Here is a 26228-nt window from a genome sequence, read left to right as displayed (position 1 = left end):
ATGAATGGTTTTCCTTTTGCAACATGGTCAAGTTACAGGAATCTAATAATATAAGCAAATGCTTTAAAATTAAGCCAATGCAGTACTTTCTAGATTTTTAGGAAGGATTTTTATTGTTAAGGAAACTACTGCAAAACATTTAACGGCAATTCAAAGTTACAAAGTTAAATATCTCTGATCAAACCATTACTGTGCAACACAATAAGGAAATTATATATAATATGAATAATAAGGTTAATTGAATTCCTGTCATTGCTTTAAACTAAAATTACAAACTTTATTTTAAATGCATATGAACTTACTCATTAAACTAATCTTCTGAGCATATTCAGCATATTAAAAGGACATCAAGCAATGACTTGGAAACCTTGCAGTGGCAGTGAAAAATCATGTGTTTCAATTTATTCATATACTGATCATGTATCATGAAAATAAAAGCAAACATTATTTTCACTCAGTATTTATATATTATCACAACTACTTTAGTAGAAGTCACCAAACTGACAACTGTGCACCTAACAGTTCTTTAGGTAACCATATCCATTGTAAGTTGCAATCCAAAAATTCACAGGATCACCTTTATTTCTGCAAAAAATTGCCAAACTGCACCAAGGTGGTTGCGCTAATACATAAGTACCTTTAATTTTATTTCTAAATTGTTAATAATATTTTTCTGTTAATTATAATATGGATTATCCCTTCATCCAGTGTTTTTAACTGCCTTAGATTAAATGTGCTTTTAAGTTAACTGCAGACATTATCCTTGATATTACTCTGGTAACTGAGAGTTAATTATATTTGTTAAAAGTCTGATTCAATTTTTTAAGAAATGAGTAAACTAGAATTATAATAAAAACTCTCCATTAAAATACATTGCTGTAGATTTTTATTATTTCCCTTTTCTTCATATTCACCAAAGAATAAAATAACTGGTACTTAAGTATTATCCCATTGACCGTAAAACTGTCATCAAACAGTGCAGTTTAGAGCCAGTTACGGATAAGCATGATAAAATAACACACTCATAGCAATCGTGCTTTTGCTTGATGTAACCTGGTTGATTTTCTTTGTTTTTATGAATAAGGATATAAATTAATTGTTATGTGTTTTTTCATGCATTTTGAAAAAAAATAATAATAATAATAATAATAATAATAATAATAATAATAATAATAATAATAATAAAAAAATAAAATAAAATAAAATAAAAAAGAGTCAAATTTAGGACCTACTTTTTATAGAACAGTAAGCAGTGAATTATTTTCAAAATTTATGGATCCTGTCATCAGAAAAGTGTATATTAATTAACATGATAGGGTCAGCTGAATATGACTGACAAGACAGTAAGAGGTTAGAATAATAATCTGTGGGAAGTTTGTAGAATTCTAAACAGCGCTTCTGCAAAAATCAGATTGCCTGACAAAGCAATAGAAATCAACAAAATTGTTTTTACAAAGGGCAAAATTGCAGTATATTGAATATTGATTGTTTATTAAATAAAGATGTGTCAGTTACTTCAGAATTCTGCAGGAACAATTGGTACAACTTTGACAAAATCTTCGCCAACTTTCAGGTTCAGTGGGATAACACAACTTATAAGTTATACTTTTTTAGAAGTTTGAAATATGAACATATCAGTCTTTTGATATGTGATCATATACTCATAAAATATAGAATGTCAACTAAACAAGAATGCCTTAAATATAACACATTTACAGTAGATTTAATGAAAAGGTTGTTTCATGGTTACCTGTTTTCAGGGTTGTAAACTAATAAGTCATTCAATAAATCAACACAGGAACTAGGATGGTCTTCAAAAGTTTTTGAAAGTTTATTATTCCTGAAATGTAAATATAAATTCTGAGTTACATAAAATTTATATTTCACAGTCAATATAATCACGATTACTACATAAGTATTTTATGATGAAGAATCAGAAGGTACACACAATTAAAATTAAAACAAAATAAAATTATCTTGGCTTACATGCTAAAGAACATTAAAGTATTACTAAGATTGGAGCTCACCAGCTTCATCAACATAGGCATTAATGGCCTATGCTGATGCCTAATCAAATTAAGATACAGTAAAAAAACGTAAAGTCAACCTCAGCATGCACATAAATAACCATTCACTCCCAATTATAAACTCTGTTAAATAGCCTGGAGTCATGTAGGGTATGCAGTTAAATTTTTAAGAGCACGTAAATGTAGCACTCAAAGAATATGCCTCCTACAGCTTCATTGGCCATAAACTGAAATTACACCTAAATGTGAAGAGAACTCTCTATGTTGTTGCACTTATCTGCCCTGTTCTTTTCTAGGGAGCTGCAATTTGGGCAACCCTTCCAAAAACTGCCATAAGAAAATCTGGATTTTTCATAATAAAATTCTCAGAAATGCTACCAGTGCCTCTTGATTTTTGTAGAACATCCATTTAAATTAAGATCTTGATATTCTCCAAGCTCAAGATTTCATGCTAATGAATGCAAATAATTTCTACAAATCTATTGCAAGTTCTGACTATCCACATAATATTAATTTAATAAATTACGATCTAATGATTCTGTACCCCTACAAGCAGCCAAAGACGATTTTTCATAAAGCAGCTTACTAGTTCATGCAAATAACTTTAATAAAAAATAAATTACTTTAATGCATACATTTATATATATTCTGAAACAAATTCAATTTAACAGTTTTGGACTTCCTGGCAGGATCTGTATTTTGCTTTATTATTTTCACCTTATTATTCATGTATTTTATTCTATACTTCATGGGTATTCATTATGTTATGTTTTTTCATTTTGTATTTATTTACCAGTACCCCTCTGCTGTGTTTTAAATTTCTGTTTCATTACTATTCACCATTACAAGTCTTCATTCTTCACTAGATGGTAACTTAGAACAACAACTTTCTCAATTTTGCCTGTTACTGAGTCATTTCTCACCAGCTTGAATATGCATAAATTTTTCATCTCTGCGGACTGTTAATTAGTGCTTATTACAAATTACTGCCAAATGGCTTAGAGCACCCACCAACAATAGGCTGCAGTGGCTAATTGCCTAAGAATCATCACAGAGAATATTCATCACTTTTCATTTCTGTTTTTGTAGCATTGCTGTATGTTTTAGAATCAATATCCAGATGCATGGTAGATAAAATGGCAAGTCTGTAGTGAAACATAACATTGTGACAGTTTCTATAGCTTCTTTAATTTTAAGGTTACTCTCATACTGGGATTTCTTATTGGTTCTAGCTTTTGCCCTGTTCAACTACTGAGTTTGAATATTATAAAGAATATTTTATTATAAATAAATGTATTATTTTCATTACTATATTGATTGACAAAGATTTTATTAATATCTCTCGTATGTTTGGAAATTCTTATAGATAATTTTATATATTGATATATCAAACCTATATACCGAGCTTCTGTATTTGTTTCTTCATAGCAGATGGGGATGGTATATATATCCTATATATCTGTTTGGGCTGGCACCTGATTTCATAACAATAGACAAACTACTTGTGGAAACTCTGACATTAGTAATTTTTAATGTAAGTTTGAACACACAAATCAAGACTTTTTATATTTTGAAATTTTAATTATTTTATATTTATTTATTCATGCATTTAAAAAAATTAAACCTTAACAGATTTATCAAGGAAAAAAAGAGTAAGACAGACTAATTTATCAGTAAAAAAAATATATATATATATACATACGGCTGCCACCACAAGTCATAATTTTGTAAAAGAGGAAGCTTAGACAGACCCTGAAACAAAATCAAAATTTTACTTATGTTTAACCAAACTGATTGTAACAAAACAAACTAAAGATGTATATAAATACTGAAATGTGATTTAAAAAAGTAAACATCATTTTTACGATTGCTGGCATTCAGATATAGCATTAAGCGTAGAGCTCCTGTATCTAAACAACTCTATAAATCCTTAATTTCTGAATATAAGCCAATCCATATCCCTTACAGGACTGCACTAGATCATTTGAATTATGGCAAAGCAGAAGAGGGCTATCTTGCCTAGGGGGAATATGTTACCGAGAAGAATTTTCTAAAGGAAACTAGCTTGTTTTCATGTTACTTATAGTAGTGACTACTCTTATCCTCACAGGAAGCTAGTAAATAACAGTTGAGCATCTTGTTTAGTATAGTGGTTAAGGAAGCCAGCTGCCATAGTGTTGGACCTGGGTTTGAATCTTATGTTAGAAATGACGAATGTGTTGCCATGAGTGAAGTCTCTTGTCCCAACATGGATGAATTTTTACCCATTTGCAGGAAAAAGCAAGTTTTCATTATTTACCAACTGTATTATATTTTATTACTACATTTTATTAAAGCAGTTTTTCTACTCCAAAGTTCAAATTAAAATTTAAAGTATGTCATATCTACATTAAAGTTTAACAATATTTTTAACAAAACATTGGTCATGTAAAAGCAACAGTGAAGTTTTTGATTAATTTCAGGAGTTGATTTGTTTTATTAACTTTACTGATCACTGTTAGATAAAGCTTGAGTTATATTTTAACATAATTACCTTTGTTTAATCTTTAATTAATATTAGTTATTTAAAATTTAATTTCATTTAATATTTGTTTAATCTTACCAACAAACCTAAAAATGTATATAAAACTTTAAAGTTGGATTTATTCTCTACTTTTTAATTCTCCCAATCCAGTTCCCATATATTTCATACAGCGAATTTCACGTGTTTACTTACTTGTTTCGTTAGAGCAGTGGAGCTTAATATTAATAGTTATCTATCCTCTTCTTTGGGGAGGGGGAATTCTCCTGCAGTTGTAAAATCAGTAGACCCCTGTAGAGGTTTTTAGCTTTTATACTGAAATTTTCTATATATCTAAACAATATAGATACTATGTTTCTGAAATTCAAGCCTTATTTGTGCCTGGATTTGGCCAACTGGCATGCTAACAATCTCTGAAATCATCATGGTGATTAGTACCTCTTCATGTGGAATGAAAATATGTAGCAAGATTATAAGTTCAGCATACATAATGCTCTCTTTTCACCATCATAATTTAAAGAACTTAGCTTCGTATATGAATTTACATCAAATATTAAATTGTTGTGAATCTGTTTCAAAAGTATAAAATTTAGTATAGGGACAATAAAAGCAAAACCCCAATGAACCTAATCATCAACAAATTTTAAAAAAAAGTTCTTAATGGTGTAAATTTTATGCAAATTATCTATTCACATGTAACTTAGCCTAAACATTCTTACAGAATGCTGTTTCTCTAAATGCATTCAATGAGACGTCACAAATAAAAAAGAAGTACAGTCAAAAGTCGTTAATCCGGACTCGTCGGGACTTCGGCGATTCCGGATTATAGATCATCAGTTTAAATCTGGTAATATGGCATGCAGAAATTATAAAATTAAAAATATGAAACCGTAATTTATGAAATAAAGAACAATTATGATCTAAAGGGAATCAAAATTTACAAAACAAAAAAGTCTAATATTTATTTGTTTACTTTATTAAACATTTCTTTCAATGTAAGTTGTTTAAGTTGCTTCGTTTGTTATGTGATAATATGTTCTCTTTAATTCTATAAACAGACATAATTTCTTGTTCAGTTACAAAGTTCCGCTGTTCAAGTCCTATAATTGCTGTGTCGAGAATACCGACTAATTTGTCAATCAAAATTTTTTTGTTTTTAATAACCTCTGTCATTTTCTTCGCTATCGGAAGCGAATTATAATGACGAGGAATTTAATTTAAATCATATCAAAGACGGAGTTTATCAATGATGAAATACTATATTTAGTAAGGAATTATAAGCCAAATAAAATAAAAACATCTGCCCTGAAGATAAGGATAGTGCTGACAGATCAACTTCCAATTCATTGCGCGCCCCAGCGTTAAAGATAAACAAAGTTTAGATAAACAAACGTTAAAGTTTAGATAAACAAAGGATACGCCTTTATCCATTTTTTGCAGCAATTCCACTTTTTGTTTAATGGACTTCGAAACATACTTTTGCTTTTGTTCTGAGGCTACTCATTTTTGAGTTATGTGAGATACATGCATACATATACAGACGTCACGAAAAAATCTCTTCAGAATTTATTTAAAATCTGCTTTAAAATTTTTTTTGGGGGAAAAGGGTCCTTTATTCTGCCCCTTATGTCATGCAAAAACATCATTAAATTGCATTCGATAGCGGTCAAAATGAATATTTTCGTTGAAATATGATACCCAAAATTTTTCACGGTTACAATACTTCCTTTTTACTTCATACAAGGAAGTAAAAACACATAAATCTTAAAGACAAAATATCTATAAAAATATTTTCTATAAATTTATGATTTTGCATTGTTCCTTCTAATATATTACCAAAATGTTTGTGAAGGATAGTGGTGTTCTATTTCTAATTAATCAAAAACATTTTTGTCTAGTTGTTGTCTTTCATGTAGCTTACAATATATTAGAATCAAGTTTTGTAGATACAAAAATTCCTCAGATAAAGAAATTTTGTAAAATATGGTTGCTTAACAGAAAATGAACTAGAGTGATATGAAATACAAGAATTTAATTTCTTACTAGAAGACATTACCACAGTGGTGATCATAATTATGATCTTGTTTGCCCCTTTATATGAAACAAAGAAATGTACAGCTAATTCCTGATTAACAGGGCCCTATCTGATTTTTTTTTTCTTATTGGAAAAAAATAGAAAAATTACCATCACAAATCATCAATGCAGTAAAAAAAAAATAATAATAAAAAAATAAATAAATAAATATAAAAAAACTTGCACATGAAAAAAAAAAAAAAAAAGAGAGAGAGAGAGAGAGAGAGAAAGGAAAATGAGGTAATAGCAGCGATAGTAGCTGATGCGAGTAAGATGGACTCTGTGAAACAAAAATTCTAATTAACCTTTTTCAAATGACTGTTTAAATTCCCTTCTAATTGCTTTTCTTTAATATCATATATAACTTATTTTCTAATGATGTTTAGTCTTTCTTTATTTAAGGTGTGCTTTTTTTTTTGTTTTGTTTTGAACACTGGTTTCATTTCCATAATTAAATTAATTTATTCTCCAAATTTAATTTTTTAAAAATACAGACAGATGGTTAGTAGTGTGTTTTCTTGTTAATGACATGTGAATTGATTCCCTTTCCAGCATCTTTCTTCCAACTGCCTTCAGATTAGCTTTGAGTGAACTGTGAACATAATGTCTAGTGTTACCTTTGTTAACTGACAATTCACTGTAAATCATTATGATATTGATATCTATAAGTAACAGTACAAATGATGTTCAAATACCAACTATTTTATTCCCGACATACTTTTTGCTACTTCTGATTAGTAAAATGTGTGTTATAAGATTTGTCTTTCACATGGCAACATTGCCCCCCCCCCCGAAAAAAAACATAAAACCTGAATTTGACTTATCCCTTAAGGCCTGTTACTATAGTGACTGCCCCCATTACACATATGGGTGGAAGTAGGAATCACAACAGACAAATTAAATGCTCATGCTTAAGCACTCTCTCATATGTTCCTTGGCCATAGTAACTCCCCACTTTTCTTTCTACTTTATAAACACATTTGCTGCTAAAGAGAAGTATTAAAATATTCCATATTGCAGAGATAAATAATATATCATTATAATTTTTTAAATAAAGCATATTAAACATGCCTTAAAGTTAATAGTAATTTATCAAATCCTATGTCAATTTTTTCTTCATTCTTTCATTACAGGAAAAAAAAGCTCTTGTCACAGATTTAAGCTCAATTAATATATATTGAATATAACATCTGCTCTACAGATCTGGTTGTATGTGAAAAGTAGTTAAAAACATACTGGCCATATGCTTTCAGTAGGAGTCCCAAGGCTTTCAATTATCAATCTGATTATATCACAGTCAGAATCTGCACGGAAAAGTGGTTTCTTCAGTAGAAGTTCTGCAAAAATACATCCAGTAGACCTGAAATGCAAAAAGTATGATTAAAACTTTAACACATACTATTTCTCATTTAATCCAGATTCATAAATACATGATTAATAGTCACAGATTTGTAATTACTGCAACTTTTCACATATTCAACAAGTCATATAGCAACACATAGCAACTGCAACACACATTGCAGTAAAAGCTCAAGCATCCAGAACTATCCATAATGATCAGGAAATATCAGATTCTCGATGAGTGTATGCAATTCACAGTAGAAAAGCCATGCAAAAAGATGAAAAAAAAAATCAGAAAATAACAAATTCTGGATACGTGAAATTTCTGGATAGGTGAGCATTTATAAAAGCAATTGATGGTAGAAAGACATATGACACAGAAAAAAAAATTCCGGTCTAAAATTATCAAAACAGTCATCTTATATGTTAAAACAATCATCTTATTTATTACTAGCTTGAACATTAAAAAAGATGAAAAAAAAGTGCATTTTATACATAAAATCCAACATATGAAATTAAAGGCCAAATGTGTAGGCCTTCAACAAATGAAATTAAAACATCTTAACCAATCATAAAATACCACCAACCATGAAAGATTGCAGAGATATTGCTAAACTTGCAACAGTCATTCTGGTTGAAGCTTATAGGAAAATGATTGTTCTTTATTTAATTAGAATCATAAGATTCAAGTTACAGATGACAATTCCCGACATACTTTTTGTTACTTCTAATTAAGTAAAATATATGTTATAATATAATATTTGTATTTCATAAGGCCAACATTAGCCCCCCCCCAAAAAAAAGTAACAATAAAGGCCAAATCATCCCTTAAGGCTTGTTACTCTAGTGACTGCCCCCATTACACATACTGATGGCCCAACATTAAGAAAGTTGTAGCATTGTGCACGTGAACCTGCATTCCTTGCCAAACACTTAAAAAGAGAGCAATGCAATTCTAGTCACACTTTAGAAATTATCAGCAGGGTTTTGAGAGCACTGTATGTGCTTTATGATGGCTTTATAAGTCTCCCATTTGCTTAATTTTTCAGAGTGAATGTTAAAAAATACCCTGAAATTCTAAAATTTTTCAATTGCTCGAGAACCAGAAGCTTTAAATAAAAAGCAAAAAAGCATGCAAGGGCTGCTGGCCTAGAAAAAGAGATGCTTTTGTGAATGGTTTTCTAAGAGTTAATGCAGATATAAGAATTTAATGCAGATATAAACTTCATTTAGCTGTTGAAAAAAAAGTTTTTTTCCAAGGCTACACTGGTAAATGCTGGGAAGATGGTAAACTCTAGCTTATTTGACTATTGTAACAAACTATCAGTGTTTTATGGCTTTAGCCACTCAGTCACTTCCTTTCATTTAAAGATGGTCTTGTAGTGGCCCAGTTATTACATGAGTAATAGTTATTTTTAATTTCAAGCATTTTATATTTTTGCATGTGTTTAATTATTTCTTTAACATTCACGTTTTGTTAATATTCTTATTTTTATTTCTTTTATGCTGAATGGCAAAAAGTAGTTACTCATATTTACATTTCTTTTACGCTGAATGACAACTAGTAGTGATTCGTGATTATTCCGTTTTTGAATATTGATTCTATTGTTATTTAAGTAGCACCTCATTTTGATAGCTAAAATATAAAAGCAGCAAACTTAGATATCTGTTGGTGATTCTTGCTGTTTCTAATTATAATTCAGTTAGAATATCAGTAGTCAAGACTATATTTTTGTCCATCTTGTTTTATTCTTGAAATGACAAAACATGACTCTTCTGAAACTGCTGCGAAAGAATCGATGCAGTCTCTGAAACTTCATAAGGTGAGTGTAAAAATACCTTGTTTTTGGACTGATAAGCTAGAATTTTTTTTTTTTTTTTTCAAGTGCAGTTTAAAATGAGTAATATTGTTTCAGAAGAAACAAAATTTAATTACTCAGTTTCCCAACTTGAACCTAATTTTATCGAAAATATTTGGGATATTGTAATGAATGAAAGTGCTACAAAATATTCCAATGCTAAAACTAGATTATTACATTTATTTAAGGAAAGTGAAAATGCGCAGATTAAATGTTTGATTACTGATATTGAGCTTGGAGACATGAAACCAAGCCAACTTTTGTGAAAACTGAGATCAGTTGTTGCTGCAGATGTGTCTGAAAGTTTAATCAAAACACTTTTCCTTAAGACGCTCCTAACTCAATACAAAATATATCATCAGTTAGCGGTGAAGATCTAAGCAAATGTTTATGGCAGATAAAATTAATGATATGAATCAGAAAACAGAAGTATTTTGTGCTAATTCATCTTCCGTTTATTTAAAAATGGGGAATATTTGCGATGTGATACATCAACTAAAAATATTCAGTTGTATATTCCTCAAGCTTTCAGAAAATAAGTCTTTCAGCAAATTGACGGTTTATCACATCCAGGAATTAAATCAACTAGAAAGAAAATGACATCAAAATTCATTTGGCCAAACATTAAGAAAGTTGTAGAATTGTGGATGTGAACCTGCATTCCTTGCCAAACAGCTAAAATCAGCTAGCATACCAAAACAAAATTAGGTGATATTGAAATACTCAAAACAAAATTAGGTGATATTGAAATACTATCAAGAAGATTTTCTGTAATCCATATCAATCTCATAGGACCACGCCCCCAATCCAAGGTAATATTTACTGTCCTACTTGCATTCAAAGATTTTCGAAGTGGATGAAAGCAATTCCTTTATTTAATATTTCAGCTGATAATGTCGCAACAGCCGTTTTATAGCCATTCAATTGCGGGTTTCAGAATGCCAAGCAAATTCATTAGTGATCGTGGATCCCAATTTAAATGTGACACATTACAAGCTTTGCCCAAAATTTGTGGCATCAATTTATAACACTCTAGTGCAAGGATGTCAAACTCACAGCCCACAACAAATATTTTTGCGGCCCGGCCAATATATCGGCAAATAATAATATATAATAATAAAATAACATATCGACGAAGAAAAAAATGAAATGTTTACTGCTAAGTAATTAACAATAATTTATTCAGTGTTGTTAGATCACTCACAGCGAGCTGACACACACACTACTTAAATTACAAATGCGTGTGAGTAGCTTACGTTCAGCTACCTTCGGCTTTTGGGGGACACGTGCACTCAGAACTTGTACGCATTCCCCGATAGCCGAATGTGGCCGAACTCATGGTCTCAGTTTTCCAATCATAGTTTTGTACGTGCACTTTGCTTTATTATTAATTATTACTTAATTCATAGTTACGGATTTCATAGTTATTTATTTATTTAGTTTTTTTTATTTAGAATGGTAATTAGATTTGCTTCATGTTGCCTTAGCAACGCAGACGATTTTTGAAAAGACAGCTGCGTTGGAAGGTTAAAAATAGAACAGCGCGTGCATTTAATACTTAATAAATAAATATCTCGTAATTGCTGTTGCTATCCACAAAAATGCAGATATTTATAGATGTTTCCAGTATATTCGAGAAATTAATTATAAAGCTTATAAAAGCCGAGAACAAACAACTCATCTCAGTAGTAGCTGTAGTTCTAGCGAACTGTTTGTTTACTTAATGCTGTGATTGATTTGTAGCGATTTCGCTATAAGAAAGAATTAGTTTCTCTGTTTTGAATTGATTTTTGCTAAACGTTTGACATTTTGTGATATTGTTAGAATATTTTTGAAGAAATATTTCAGCATTTTGATTTATCTCTTGTGGAAAGAATAAATTTTTGTTAACTTTTTAACGTTAACCGTGTTTATTCCAGCCCTTTGTATTCAGTATGTCTATATCAAAACCAAGTGGTAGTAAAATTAAACGAAAAATCGCTGACGAACATAGAATATTCCAAGTAAAATGGGAATTAGAATATTTTTGCTGTGAAATAAAAGATAAAATAATCTGCTGGATATGTAATAATACTATTAATGTACCAAAGTTATATAATATTAAACGTCATTACGAACAACACAAATCGAAATATAACAATTATGAAGGATTAATGAGAGAAGAAAAGTTGAAAGAGCTCAAGTTAGGAGTGAAAAAGCAACAGTCCATGTTTAGTAAAGTATTGCAAGAAAGTGAAGCAGTGGTACATGCAAGCTACGTCTTGTCCGAGTTGATAGCTAAACATTCGAAACCTTTTACTGATGGTGATTTCATCAAGGAATGCCTAATGAAAGCTGGAGAAATTGTTTGTCCTGTTTGTTGGAGAAATTTTAGTTCCCTCGAAGACAATTTTTTTTTTTTTTTTTTTTGTTTCCTTCGATTTTCTCAATAAGTATTGACTCAGTACCCAGCCATATGCAAATGGAGGTGATCGAGATTCAATGCAACTTAAATTTGAAAGCAAAATTCATTGAAGTGGGCTTGCCTGAATTTTACAAATATTTACCAGCCAAGTTTGAAAATACTCAAAAATTCGCATATGAAATTATTTCCATGTTTGGTAGCACTTATCGGTGCGAGCAGTTATTTTCAGTCATGAAAGGTAATAAGTCTCCTATTAGAAACCGTATTAATGATGCTCACCTTGGGTCAGCGTTGAAAGTTATCACTGCAAACAAAATTTCTCCCGAAATAGGCAAGATAATAGCAGAGAAGAGATGTCAAGTATCAGGATGTAAACATTAAATTTTTTCTTGTTCTTTTCTATATAAATATATATATATGTTTATTATTGTATTATTCAAAATAAATCTAAATTTCTATGAATATTGATTTTTTTTTCGGCCCGCCTAAAGTTAAACCTTGTTTGTTTGGCCCAAACTATTGTAGTGTACTAAACTATTTGAAGTGCACCTATGAGTTTGACATCCCTGCTCTAGTGCCTACCACCCCTTGTGTAATGACAAAGTTCAGTGCCTTCACAGAACATTAAAAACAGCATTAAAAGCTCATAACATGTCTTGGAGCTACACATTACCAAGAGTATTTTTGCATTTGTGAACTGCTATCCAAGAAGATGCAAATCATTCAATTGTGCAAATAGTTTATGGCCAGAATCTCATACATCCTGTAGAGTTTTCCAGCAAACCAAATATCCAGGCAGCATTGGAGACTTTTGCTAATAACCTCCAGAAACAGATGAAAATTGTCTGACCCAGACAGATTCGTAAAAATTCATCTGAACAGATTGTACATAAAGACTGAAAAAACTGTTCTCATGTGTTTCAGCAAATAAATGGGTGAAAAAAAAACCTTTGGAACCTCCTAATGAAGGAGAACTCCCAGTCATTTATCACAGAGATAAATATTTCACTATTAGCATAAAAAGAAAATATGTTAATAATCTAAAATATAAGCTGGATTGCTTGAAACCAGCTTATATTTTAGTCCAGGAAAATTCTCAGTTAAAAAAAACCTGATAACAGCAAATTGCAGAGACCAGACTCAAATTCAGATGTGGATCAAAAACATTTTCACACAGGTAGTACTTACTATGTGTTTACCTGTTAAGATTCAAGGATTGTGTCTAAATTCTTCTGAATGTGGTCAACACTGCAATACTAGTTACTACCTATTTTTCCCCTTTTGTAACGTAACTTAATTACTGGTGGAGGAGTAGTGTAGTGGCTCAGTTATTGCATGAGTAATAACTATTTTTAATTTCAAGTATTTTACATTTTTGCATGTGTTTAATTATTTCATAAAATTAACTTTCACATTTTGTTAATATTCATATTTATATTTCTTTTATATTGAATGGCAGCAAATAGTTATTCATATTTATAGTTCTTTATGTTGAATGGCAACTAGTAGTGTTCATGATTATTCTGTTTTGGAATGTTGATTCTATTGTTATTGTTATTCAAGTAGCAGCTTATTTTGATAGTTAAAAAATAAAAGCAGTAAACATAGCTATTCATTAGTGATTCTTGCAGTTTCTGGTTATAATTCAGTTTGAATATCAGTAGTACGAGGGCATTTCAAAAAGTAAAGATACACCATACGCCAGAGGAAAAGAAAAGTTTTGGTGAGCAAGTTGGCAACATAGGTGTTAACCTTGAATCGTTAGCTTTCTCTTCATGGTCGTTCGGCATTTCAACGTCGATTCTGGTTGGAGTAGGTCGTGTTTAAAATGGTTGAGCCGATTCAAAATCCCGCCAAATGTGAAGTGCACTCTGTCAAACGTTTTCTTCATGCAAAAGGTCAACGACCAGCGGATATTCGCAGAGAAATTGTTTCTGTTTATGGTAACATTATGAATCGACAAACTGTAATGAAATGGTGTCGTCATTTCTCTGAAGGTAGGACAGATGTTCATGATGAACAAAGAACAGGTCGGCCATCTGTGATCTCGGACGCCTTTCTTCAGAGAACAGAGGACAGAGGAAGCAATTTGTGCGAATAGACGTCTCAAATTGAAAGAATTGCATCAGATCATACCTGAAGTGTCAATGACAACTCTTTATGAACTCTTTATGACTGTCAAGTTAGGGTACAGGAAATTGTGTGCATGCTGGGTTTCAACAGGCGGCAACTTTCTATGACTGTGGGATACAAAAGCTTGTGCACCGACTTAACAAATGTTTGGATAACAGGGTGATTATGTTGAAAAATAATAAATAATCCAGTTAATAAAATGTAACTGACGCTTTCTAAATTTTTTTTTTTTTTTTAAAGGGAATGCGAGCCATTGTATCTTTACTTTTCGAAAGGCCCTCATATAATGGCTTTTTTTAAATCACAATATGTGTATAATATAGAATCTACTGACATACAATTTTGTAATAAATTAATTAAATTAAAAATTGCAAGGAATTTTAGATTTCTTTTCTTAAATGTTAATTTACACTAACTTAGGATTTTGATTTATTAGATTATGACATATGAAAACTATTAAGAGAAGGCATGCTTTCATGTAAGACTTTTAAAGAGAAACTGGCTCACATTCACACTATACATGGAAAAACAATGGGAATAATAACACAGCCAGTCTATTTACCAAGATTTGAATCCAGATCAAATTACCAGTATTTAGTAGTCTTATCCATGTGGCTACTGATAGGCAACCATAATTTATATTAGCATTATAAAAATGCATATAGATATTTCAGCTTTAATGTTTGTATATGCAGATTTTTGCTTTATTAATAATTACATACATACAACATTGCACACAGTTACTTTGTATAATTTTAATGGTATTTCATTATCAGTTATCTCATGCAGCATTTAAGCAAATAAAAATTTCCAAATAACATCAATATGATTTGGTCCATCAACAGCTAAGTGGATAAGATAACTGAATACCGTTAAGTGAATCCATCTTCCAATTCCTAATGTGCAAATGCATTTTCTACAATATACAACATACATGTGACTGAGTTTTCCCATGAAAGTCATGACATTTTTGTGGTTTTGTCCCATATGCAACATAAAATATGAGATATATTCCCTTAAAGAAGTCCTCTACAAAGCTATCCCTTCTCTTGAGACATATAGACTTTATGGTTTTGCAACATCAGAGTGGACAAATAATCAAATCAAAAACAAATATTACACCAAACAAAGGCTGACTAATATTTTAAATGCAATTCAGCCCTTCATGGCAGCCATCTCAGACAAGTATTTATAAACCAACATCAGCATTTAATATCGGGTTTTAACGAAAGTTTTCTGTGACCGCAAATATCGTTTGCATAAACAGTTCGCATTGGTATGTTTAATCATATTTTGTCAAACGACTTTCAGCGTTTAAAAGAAACAGACTTGTTTTAGAACACTGTGTTGTGAAATTTGGAAAGAAAAAAAAATTATTAACATTAAGACCAAGGTGTCTGAAATGGAACTATCATGCTACCAGATTAGAACCATCTTTTACTTCTACAGGGTTCGTACACATTTCTGCACACAGAAATTAAGTACTTTTAAGGACTTTTAAGGACCATTAATGAAAAAATTAAGGACCTATGAGCAAATGGGAACTGAATAAATTCAATTAAAAATACTATTCTATGCCTGAATTTCACTTTTGTAATACCATCCTAAAAATAAAACAGATCCCTGAGTAGTATGCATTATTACTAAACATGAATTAATTAACATAATGATTAATAAGTTTGAGAATAAAATAAACTTTATACAATTTATCAAGTAGGATGAAATATTTTACACTTATAATAGTTGGATATATTTGAAAGAAAATGACATTTACTTATGTTTTACTAATAGTTAGCTTTATGTTGATTTTTTTATCTCATTTTGTTACATACTTGTTCAGTCTAGAGGTTTAGTAAATAGCAGGTAGATTTTACGTCAAACGTATAGGTTAAAATGAGAAGCAAGATCACAGTCAGCATGATTCATAACAAAAGACTGAATGTTGTCACCGCTGTTGCTTGTCTAGAGAGAGACATGCTCATTAGAACAAACCTGAAAGGTCTGATGTAGACACAGTTGGCAAGTGTTGAAACTTAGTCAGGCTTTGTTTGATGCAGTTAGTGTCATAGCTTTGTGTAGAGTTCCAAGGGATTGTAGCCCAGTTAATATACTTTAATGTTCCAATAAGCGATTAAAGTACCGCAGATGATAAGTTGTTTTGTATTCACTAGATGCAAAGAATAAGTTTTACTTGAATTTTTAAATTTTTGTGTTTTATCTTGTGACCACAGTAAGTGCTAATGAAAGGCAATAACTCACTTTAATATGTAGAGATAACTTTTAAGGGTCAGCAGTTAGTTATAAATAATTAAATTAGGTAATTAGATAACCTTAGTCATTATGGATTTACATGGCCACTATTAAATTTTATGTTTTAACAATATTTGTTAAAAAAAGCCTATTAAAATCAAAATCTAATAAAATTTCACAGTTTAAAATACATGTAATTTATGACATTGATTCTTAAACGATATTAGGATACACATTAAAAGCTACAAAACATATGTTTTGTAACAAAACAAATATTTTGTTGAGTGTTTTGTAACAACACTCATAATATTTATCCTTCATTTTAATTTGAAGCCTTTCCAAACATTTTGGCTAGTTTATATTGATTTCCTTCTCTTTAATCATCTTTACTAACAATTAGAGAGTTGTCTCAATGCTAGTTTCTGCGTGCTTATCTTCTAACTTGTCAACCTCTCCACAAGGTACCTATGAGGGTTTACTTGATCTGGTAAAAGTTAAATAGTCCCAAACCCCCGAGTGAATCATAAACTGAAAGGCTGAAATTATAAACAATTGGGTAAGTTACATAATAATAACTGCACATATCTTTGAGGAGTAATTTTCTTTATGTATTCAGTTTCTTTCTTCAACACAGTTCCAATTCATTTTAGAATTTTTGGATCTAATTATTTCTGTTATTCTAAAAAACACTAAATGCATTTAGAATGTACAGAAAAAGTGGCTAATTCTATTTCTTTAGTAATATGTACATTCAGAAGAAATATGAAATATATATGGTAAAGCCCGGTTACAAAGCTGGTGTGGCAGAATTTTTAGAATTTAGTGACACACCGAACAACAAAATCTATAGATAGCAAAACTTTTAGAATTTAGGATCCACAGAGATCGTATCAGGTGGGAAAATGCCTAGTGCCAGCTCTGTGTATGATGCATTAAGGCATATTAGATGAATCTTTTAAATTGTAAGTTTTCAATTTCTTTATTAATAAAAAAATCCCTTTCTATAATGCCTGCCCAGTGATAAGATTAGAAGCATTTTTGATATTTTTGATGCTTGTGTCTAGTGAAAGGTAGAGAAAATAAAGGGAAGATAAACATGTTAAGAAAAAGATTCTAGTATCAGGAGTAAAACATTTAAATATTATGTTTTCATTGTTCTTCCAGACGTTCTCCAAAAGGTAAGAAATTCATCCCAAACTTTCTGTAAAATACATCCATTACATATCGATATCATGGAGACATTTTTCATTTTGTCACATATTTCTCAAATCTTCTAGGATCATGGGTCTATAAATCTTGACTTCAAACCCTTCTAAACTTTCCAAGCTGCAATGTCTAAAATACTAAAGAAAAATTATCCCTTCCAATTCTGTAACAGCAAAAAGTCAGAAAAATTTTGAAAAAAAAGAAGGAGGGAAAAAGTGTAAAATTAATTTTATAGAGAAAACTGATGCATATTCTGAGAATTTTGAATATTCCGAGACAATTGCATGGGAAAAATGCTTACTATGAAAATATTAAAAAGAAGACATTTTTAATTAATTGCATAGCTAATTTTGTTCTTGCTAAGAGCTGTTTCATAAATTATGCTTTATAGCAATATGCCTTATTTATCAGATTCATAATATTGTATAAGTTGCCAAAATGAAACTTTATAATATGACAGCGAAAAATAGAATGTTTTATTTTAATGTTATTTTTTATATATAATTTCAATATATTACCATTATTTTAATGAAATTTATCAATGTTATGATGCTTTAAAAAAACTGGTCGAAAAATTGTCAGATCTCGGAATTAAAAATTTTCTATAGAATCTGATTCTAAAATCGCCAAAATGTTGACAAGTCGCCAAATTTAGAGCTGTTTAATAAAAGAATTCACATCCCCATAAGCGAAAAGTTGTTTAAGTGTTCTTTATTAGAAAAAAGGAATTTCAAAATGCTTATGTTTCACTTCTTGCTTAGAAACTCCAGTATCCCATCATTTTTATTAGAAATAGAAACAAATTATAACCCATGAACCCATTCAAAAGATAACCATATATGTCAGTGAATCGCCAAAAATATTCCTTCAAAATGCTAATTCACACTCAAAATGGCAGTCATAAAAAGAAACAGAAATTTCAGATGATTAAAATTAAGGACCTTCTGCTGATTTTAGCCAAAATTAAGGACTTTTAAGGACCAAAAATCAATTTTAAAAAATTTAAGGACTTTTAAGGACTCTTAAGGACCGTACAAACACTGTTCTAGTTCTGTGGCTAAAAAGTCAGCTACAGAATATCACCAAAGCATGCGTATGGCTTTAGATGCTAATGTTGTATCATATGACACTGTGAAGGTTTGGTGCCAAAGTTCAAAAACAAGAACTATGACATTCAAGAAGAAGCAGAGTGCTCTGGCCAGCCTACTGATGTTGATGAGGCCCACCTAATAGAACTTGTCGAAGAAGATCAGTATGCAACCACTCGAGAGCTTGCTAAGGCGTTAGACATTAGTGTCATGTCCATTAGTCGTGCTATGCATCGCAAAAACTTAACATATAAGTTCAATCACTGGGTGCTGCATGAACTGACTCAAGCAGATAAGAACAGATATGTTCGGGTCTTCACTAATTTGCTTAAATATCAACACAAGGACAAAATTCTGGATCGGATCATCACTTATGATCAAAATTGGATTTACTTCAACTACACAGTCTGAAAAGGGGTTGGTCTGCACCTAGTGAGCCTGACAGCAGCGTCGCAAAGTCCAATTTGACTAACAAAAGTATTGTGCTTAGTATCTGGTTTGACTGCCGTGGTATTATCCACAAAAAGTATCTAGGAAAAGGTAAAACACTCGACAGTAAGGTATACAGCAAGACGCTAGCCCATATTGATGCTGCAATCAAGAAAAAATGTCGAATTGAGCTCCCGTGCCAAAGGGTAAGCAGTTTTCATCTAGAGCAGCGCTGTCAAACTTATCATAGCCCACAGGGCATATTTTCTTCACCAAACATTTCGGGGGCCAAGAAGGTTGATAAATGAAAAGTCAGTTTATGTTAATTAAAAAAATATTGTATTTATACTAAAAAGAAAATTTTAAAATATTCGTAATATATTAATGAGAACATTGTGGCCGTAATTGTTTAGCAACAATATATTTTATGTCCACATCAATATTTGTTGTGATAAGTCTAATTATATCTTCAAGAGTGGAATCTTTCAAACTGTTTCTATATTTTGAATATATATTTCATATCAGAGTATACACGCTCGCAGATATATGTACTTCCGAACATTGATACAATTTGAAGTCCAAAATCTCTCAATTTTGGATATTTCTCGTGTAAAGAAAAAAAGGCCTTCTTCAGGGCCATACAAATAATTTAATAAGATTCAATATAATTGCTGCCATGTATTCTGTCTTTTTTTTTTTTTTTTTGTACATTAATTTTTTTTTTTTTTTACTTTACATTAGATCATTTTTTTAAATAAAGATCTATTGTGATAGCAATTATTCCATCTAATTAAATTTATGTAAAAATTTCAATATTTCTATTCCAGTTACTCCACGAGATGTAAAAAATGAGTCAGCCTGCAGGTCACATAATTCTATTTGACATTTAAGATCAATGGAGTTGATATCAATATTAATTGGATCACAAAATAAATCAATACACAGTTAAGATCATCAAATTGAGAAAATCTTTCATTGAAATCTGTAATTAGCATATCTAATTTTGGTAGAAATATTTTAAAATTCGCTTCTATATAACATTCCTTCATAGATCTCTTTGCAAGATACAAAATAAAATAAATTATTTTGCTCCAAATTAAACCTTAACAATTTTAATTTGTTTCTAAATCCAGTAACATATTTATAAAGGCAACACACATTTTGATCTTTTGATCTTGATCTTTTGATTTTGTTCTTGTTATTCAAAATATTTAAATAATTTGTAATATCCGTTAGGAAAGCAAGTGAATAAATAAAATTTTTATCAACTAAATTTGCTGTCAAATTTTCATCGATGGCAATTTCTGTGAGAAAAAGATGAATGTCTTTACGAAGTGTAAAGAATCTCCTCAAGCACTAAACCAACGAACGTTACTATGTAAAAGCAGATCTCCATACTCAGTTTCCAATTCATCCAAACATGTTTTAAATTTTCGGTGTGTAAGAGAACGATTTCCGCCGCGAATTAAATTAGTAATTTTGCAAACCTTGTCCATTATATCTTTTAGTTGTAGGGATAAACCACATAATGCCTCCTGATGGATAATACAGTGTAACATACGACATGTTATTCCTTCTTTTTGCAAAAGTCCCGCGAGCCCATACTTTTGCCCGTCATAGCTCTAACATCGTCAGTTACAATAGCAGTGCACTTGTCAAATCCGCCATACTGCTCTACTGAACATTTTAATTGTTTGTAAATATCTTCACCTTTTGTAGTTCCATGTAATGATTGTAATTTTAAAAGTTCTTCTGAATAATTATAGTTTTCATTTACAGTTCTTATAAAGATAAGCATTTGACTTCTATCGGAAATGTCTGTGCTTTCATCCATTGCTATCAAAAAATAGCAGCAACTATTGATTAGGTTTTCTAATTTATTAGTGACATGCATGCCAATCTTGTTTATACGTCGGCTTACAGTCAGGTAAGAAAGTGATACTGTTTGAAATTTTCTTACCATTTCGTTGTCATTAAATGTTTGAGCCATTTTTATGGCACATTTTTTAATGAATTTTCCATCCAAAAATGGCTTCTTTGCCTTTACTATTTCTAAACAAACTTCAAACGATGCAGCTACAGATGCTTCTTGAAATTTTGGTTCTTGATTAAAATTAATCGTTTGATGATCCAGCTGCTTTTTCATTTTTTTCACTAGTAGTATTTTCATGTCTCGCGTGTACAAATGATACGTTTTTTCATGCATGGAAAGATAATGGTGCTTTAAGTTATATTCTTTACACACAGCTATGATTAGTAAACATTCCAAATACTGTGGTTTGCGATTCTTGTTCAGAATAAATAAATAATCTATCTCCCAGCGATCTTGTAATTCTCGATTTTCGAGGTCTATTTTTCTTTTATTAGTAGCCCTCATGTTCAATAATTATTTTAATTAATAAAAAAACATGAAATTAAGTTAATAATATTATAACACAGTCACCCCTCAACAAATTCTAGACAAGACTGCTATCGCACAATTGCATGAATCAACCAAATAGCGCAGGGTATTGTGCGCATCACGTGCGCCAACCATAGATAAGCAACAACCAACCACAAATATAATATGTGGTGCCAACGTTAAGCCAACCAACATCAGACGTTAAACGGATTGCTGCTGTATTCAGCCAGGTTAAGTGAAGTTACTCAAACTAAATAGCACCTACTTTAAATTCAAATTAGATTTAAATTTTCACATAGTAAAATAATTTTAATATTAATAATAATAGTAACATAAATTTATTCACAGTAAAATGTATTCGCGGGCCATAAAAATAATTTGGCAGGCCGTTCGCAGGCAGTAAAAATAATTTGACAGTCCTGATCTAGAGAAAACAAAGGTCACATGTATCTGCATTCACTGGCTGGACTCTGGACTTCAAATGGGATCTTTTGCCACACCCACTACATAGCCCTGACATCGCACCTTTAAACTTCTACCTTTTTTCCACACCTGCAGCTACATCTTGCCGGTGCTATCTTCCATTTTGTACAGGAAGTCTGAAATGAGGTTGATCTGTTTTTGGATTCAAAGCCACCAAGTTTCTGGACTTTGAAAAACCAACAAAACATTAGCAGAAAATCATAGATTTGGATGGTGATTACCCGCACTAAAGTTACTGCTAGCATGTTTTTTTTCCAAATTTATTAAGAACATTTTTTATCAAAAACTTTTGTAACAACCAGATACAGTCAAAAGTCGTTAATTCGGACACCCATAATCCGGAATGATCTATAATCTGGACCTCAAAGCTAAAAACTTTCTGCGCATGCACCGCATTGGCACATCCCGCTTATTATTTTTTGCAGACTGTAAGAGCAATTTTATAAACATAAACTTGAAATTTCGATTATGTCAAATAGAATTTCCGATGCTGGAACTTCCAAAGGATCTACAAAACGAAAGTATGTTTCGATGTCCAACAAATAAAAAGTGGAATTGCTCCAAGAAATGGATAAAGACATGAAGAATGTGACAGAGAGGTTAGTGAAAACGAAAAAATTTCGATTGACAAGTTAGTCGGTATTCTCGGCACAGCAATTAACGGGACTTGAACAGCGGAACTTTGTAACTGAACAAGAAATTATGTCTGTTTATAGAATTAAGGAGAAAGTATTATCACATAAAACGAAGCAACTTAAACAACTTACATTGAAAGAAATGTTTAATAAAGTAAACAAATAAACATTAAGCTTTTTTTTTTTTTTTTTTTTTTGTAAATTTTGATACCCTTTAGATCATAATTGTTCTTTATTTCATAAATTACGGTTTCATATTTTTAATTTTAGAATTTCTGCATGCCATCTTACGAGATTTAAACTGATGATCTATAATCCGGAAAAATCGATAATCCGGAATCGCCGAAGTCCCGACGAGTCCGGATTAACGACTTTTGACTGCATATTGAATATCATATTCTGAGAAAAACATAGGGTTAATTCAACCAGTTTACCAATCATAATATATCACACATTAAATGTACTTTGAGATTATTTAAATTGTATAGTAATAATGTGAATTGTGCAATAATAGTTTCCTTAACATTTTTGACTACACATTTTGAATGCAAAAAGTAAACTACGAAAAAGGTATGCTTTTCCAACTAAATAATTTTAAGACATATCACATTAATATTTTATTATTAATTTTTAAATTCAAAACATGATTTATGCATTCAACCACTATTCTTATTCACAAAACAACAACTTACATTGAAAGAAATGTTTAATAAAGTAAACAAATAAATATTAAGCTTTTTTTTTTTTTTTTTTTTTGTAAATTTTGATACCCTTTAGATCATAATTGTTCTTTATTTCATAAATTACGGTTTCATATTTTTAATTTTAGAATTTCTGCATGCCATCTTATGAGATTTAAACTGATGATCTATAATCCGGAAAAATCGATAATCCGGAATCGCCGAAGTCTCGACGAGTCCGGATTAACGACTTTTGACTGCATATTGAATATCATATTCTGAGAAAAACATAGGGTTAATTCAACCAGTTTACCAATCATAATATATCACACATTAAATGTACTTTGAGATTATTTAAATTGTATAGTAATAATGTGAATTGTGCAATAATAGTTTCCTTAACATTTTTGACTACACATTTTGAATGCAAAAAGTAAACTACGAAAAAGGTATGCTTTTCCAACTAAATAATTTTAAGACATATCACATTAATATTTTATTATTAATTTTTAAATTCAAAACATGATTTATGCATTCAACCACTATTCTTATTCACAAAACAACAACTTACATTGAAAGAAATGTTTAATAAAGTAAACAAATAAATATTAAGCTTTTTTTTTTTTTTTTTTTTTTTGTAAATTTTGATACCCTTTAGATCATAATTGTTCTTTATTTCATAAATTACGGTTTCATATTTTTAATTTTAGAATTTCTGCATGCCATCTTATGAGATTTAAACTGATGATCTATAATCCGGAAAAATCGATAATCCGGAATCGCCGAAGTCTCGACGAGTCCGGATTAACGACTTTTGACTGCATATTGAATATCATATTCTGAGAAAAACATAGGGTTAATTCAACCAGTTTACCAATCATAATATATCACACATTAAATGTACTTTGAGATTATTTAAATTGTATAGTAATAATGTGAATTGTGCAATAATAGTTTCCTTAACATTTTTGACTACACATTTTGAATGCAAAAAGTAAACTACGAAAAAGGTATGCTTTTCCAACTAAATAATTTTAAGACATATCACATTAATATTTTATTATTAATTTTTAAATTCAAAACATGATTTATGCATTCAACCACTATTCTTATTCACAAAAGTTTTTTATGTTTGATAATATTTCATCCGAACAGAATTTTATCATAACCAAGAGGGAAGGAAAAGTTGTTTCTATCTAAAAGAATCTGAAGTAAAATTTCATAGTTTCCCCTTTTTCTTACCCATACACTCTAATTTTTAAACACACAAGAAAGAAAAAGAAAGTGACGAAAATTTTACCACATGTCAATAGCAAAAGTGTATGTTATGGATCCAAATAATATTTCAGGAGCACGATACCTGGAAAAATAATATACATGTAGACAGCAATACACAATTTTATGAGATTTAAATAACATGAAGTGAAAATTTGGATTAAAATATGATGAAGTAAAAACTAAGTCCCAATATTTTTACCATCTTTTTGTTCATATGCAACAGAAACTACTTAACGATTAAGTCTTCTGACTATACCTCATTATTTGTAATCATTTTCCTCAAAATACCATATTTTCAGACATAATTTTTTATGATAGTTTCAGTTATAATTAGTTTGTTGGGGAAAAAAAAAAAGAAAAATAATTACAAACTAAATCAGACATTATTATGCTAGGAAAAAAAAATTAAATCTAGAACTTCAAAATTTATTAACTCTTAAAATACATATGATAGACATACTTTTTTTAACTACTTCCAAACACTTTTTCAGTGAAAGCAACAAATTAAAGAAATAATAATAACAAAGCAATTACATACATGTCAGATACACTTTTAAGCACATTTTAAACACAGCTTATACACACCCACTGGCTTTTACTTAGAGCATTCCGCAAGTGCTATGCTCAGAAAACGCAATGAATAATACTCCTGGAGAAAATACCCATAGAAGAACTCAGTAACTGAATGACAGTTTAAAAATTATTCATTAAGGTGCATTAATACCTCTACAAACTGTATATTAATATTTTTAAATTCTATATTAGTAGCTTGGATTGCTTTGTATTGGATTGTTCGGAAAATATATCTGTTTTTACATGAACCTTTTTTTATATAAATCTGACTTAACATAAATTTAAAATAAATATTTCGCTTTCTTTTTGTATGTATCGTTTTGATTTAACACAAGAGGCCAGGCTAATTTCGAGGAATTCCCTTCCTTCCCCCCCCTCAAATTCTAAGACAAGCAATTTTTATTTTGTGGCACAGTAATACATCCATACGCGAATAGATTGAATAACAGCTAATGAAGGAGAATGAAGTGTCCCCTGCTGGAAAGTAGTGAGTCACAAGACTAAATGTATTAATTTTTCTTTTGCTTCAGAATATGGAACTGAAATTTGTAAATTGTAGTGTAAATTTATTAACTTTAATGAAAGTCAATAAATTATAAATGTATGAATTTATCTCTTATAATAATTGAAATATGCTTTGTTAGCCCTTATATAATATCATATAATTCACTTAGGTGCTACACCTGTGGAACCAATGGCTGTTTAAAGTTTCACATATTTTTATAAGATTGGTTGCATGAGGTTCTTGTTTACAGAAGAAAAAATGCTAACACCATAAAGCACAATTCACCAGCAACTACATAATTTTTAACTATTAATTATTACTTTTGTTGTTACAGTAACTTA

General features: G+C 30.4%; 1 protein-coding gene across 1 annotated transcript in view; it reads right to left on the bottom strand.

Annotated features, from left to right (window-relative positions):
* The window catches only part of LOC118194028 (cyclin-dependent kinase 10-like), a 65374-nt gene that overhangs the window by 9682 nt on the left and 29464 nt on the right, over positions 1-26228 (bottom strand). Inside the window, exons 9-12 of the mRNA XM_035365240.2 lie at positions 24832-24891; positions 7859-7982; positions 3730-3779; positions 1751-1840 (exon numbers count right to left, since the gene is read on the bottom strand). Coding sequence (XP_035221131.1) covers positions 1751-1840; positions 3730-3779; positions 7859-7982; positions 24832-24891 — 324 coding nt within the window. The remainder of the gene's footprint in view (positions 1-1750; positions 1841-3729; positions 3780-7858; positions 7983-24831; positions 24892-26228) is intronic.

This window comes from Stegodyphus dumicola, chromosome 4, assembly GCF_044657685.1.
Source record: "Stegodyphus dumicola isolate Sdum_Otavi_A_Nest chromosome 4, ASM4465768v1".
In the NCBI taxonomy this organism is placed as follows: Eukaryota; Metazoa; Arthropoda; class Arachnida; order Araneae; family Eresidae; genus Stegodyphus; species Stegodyphus dumicola.
This window is presented reverse-complemented; position numbering and strand designations above follow the sequence as displayed.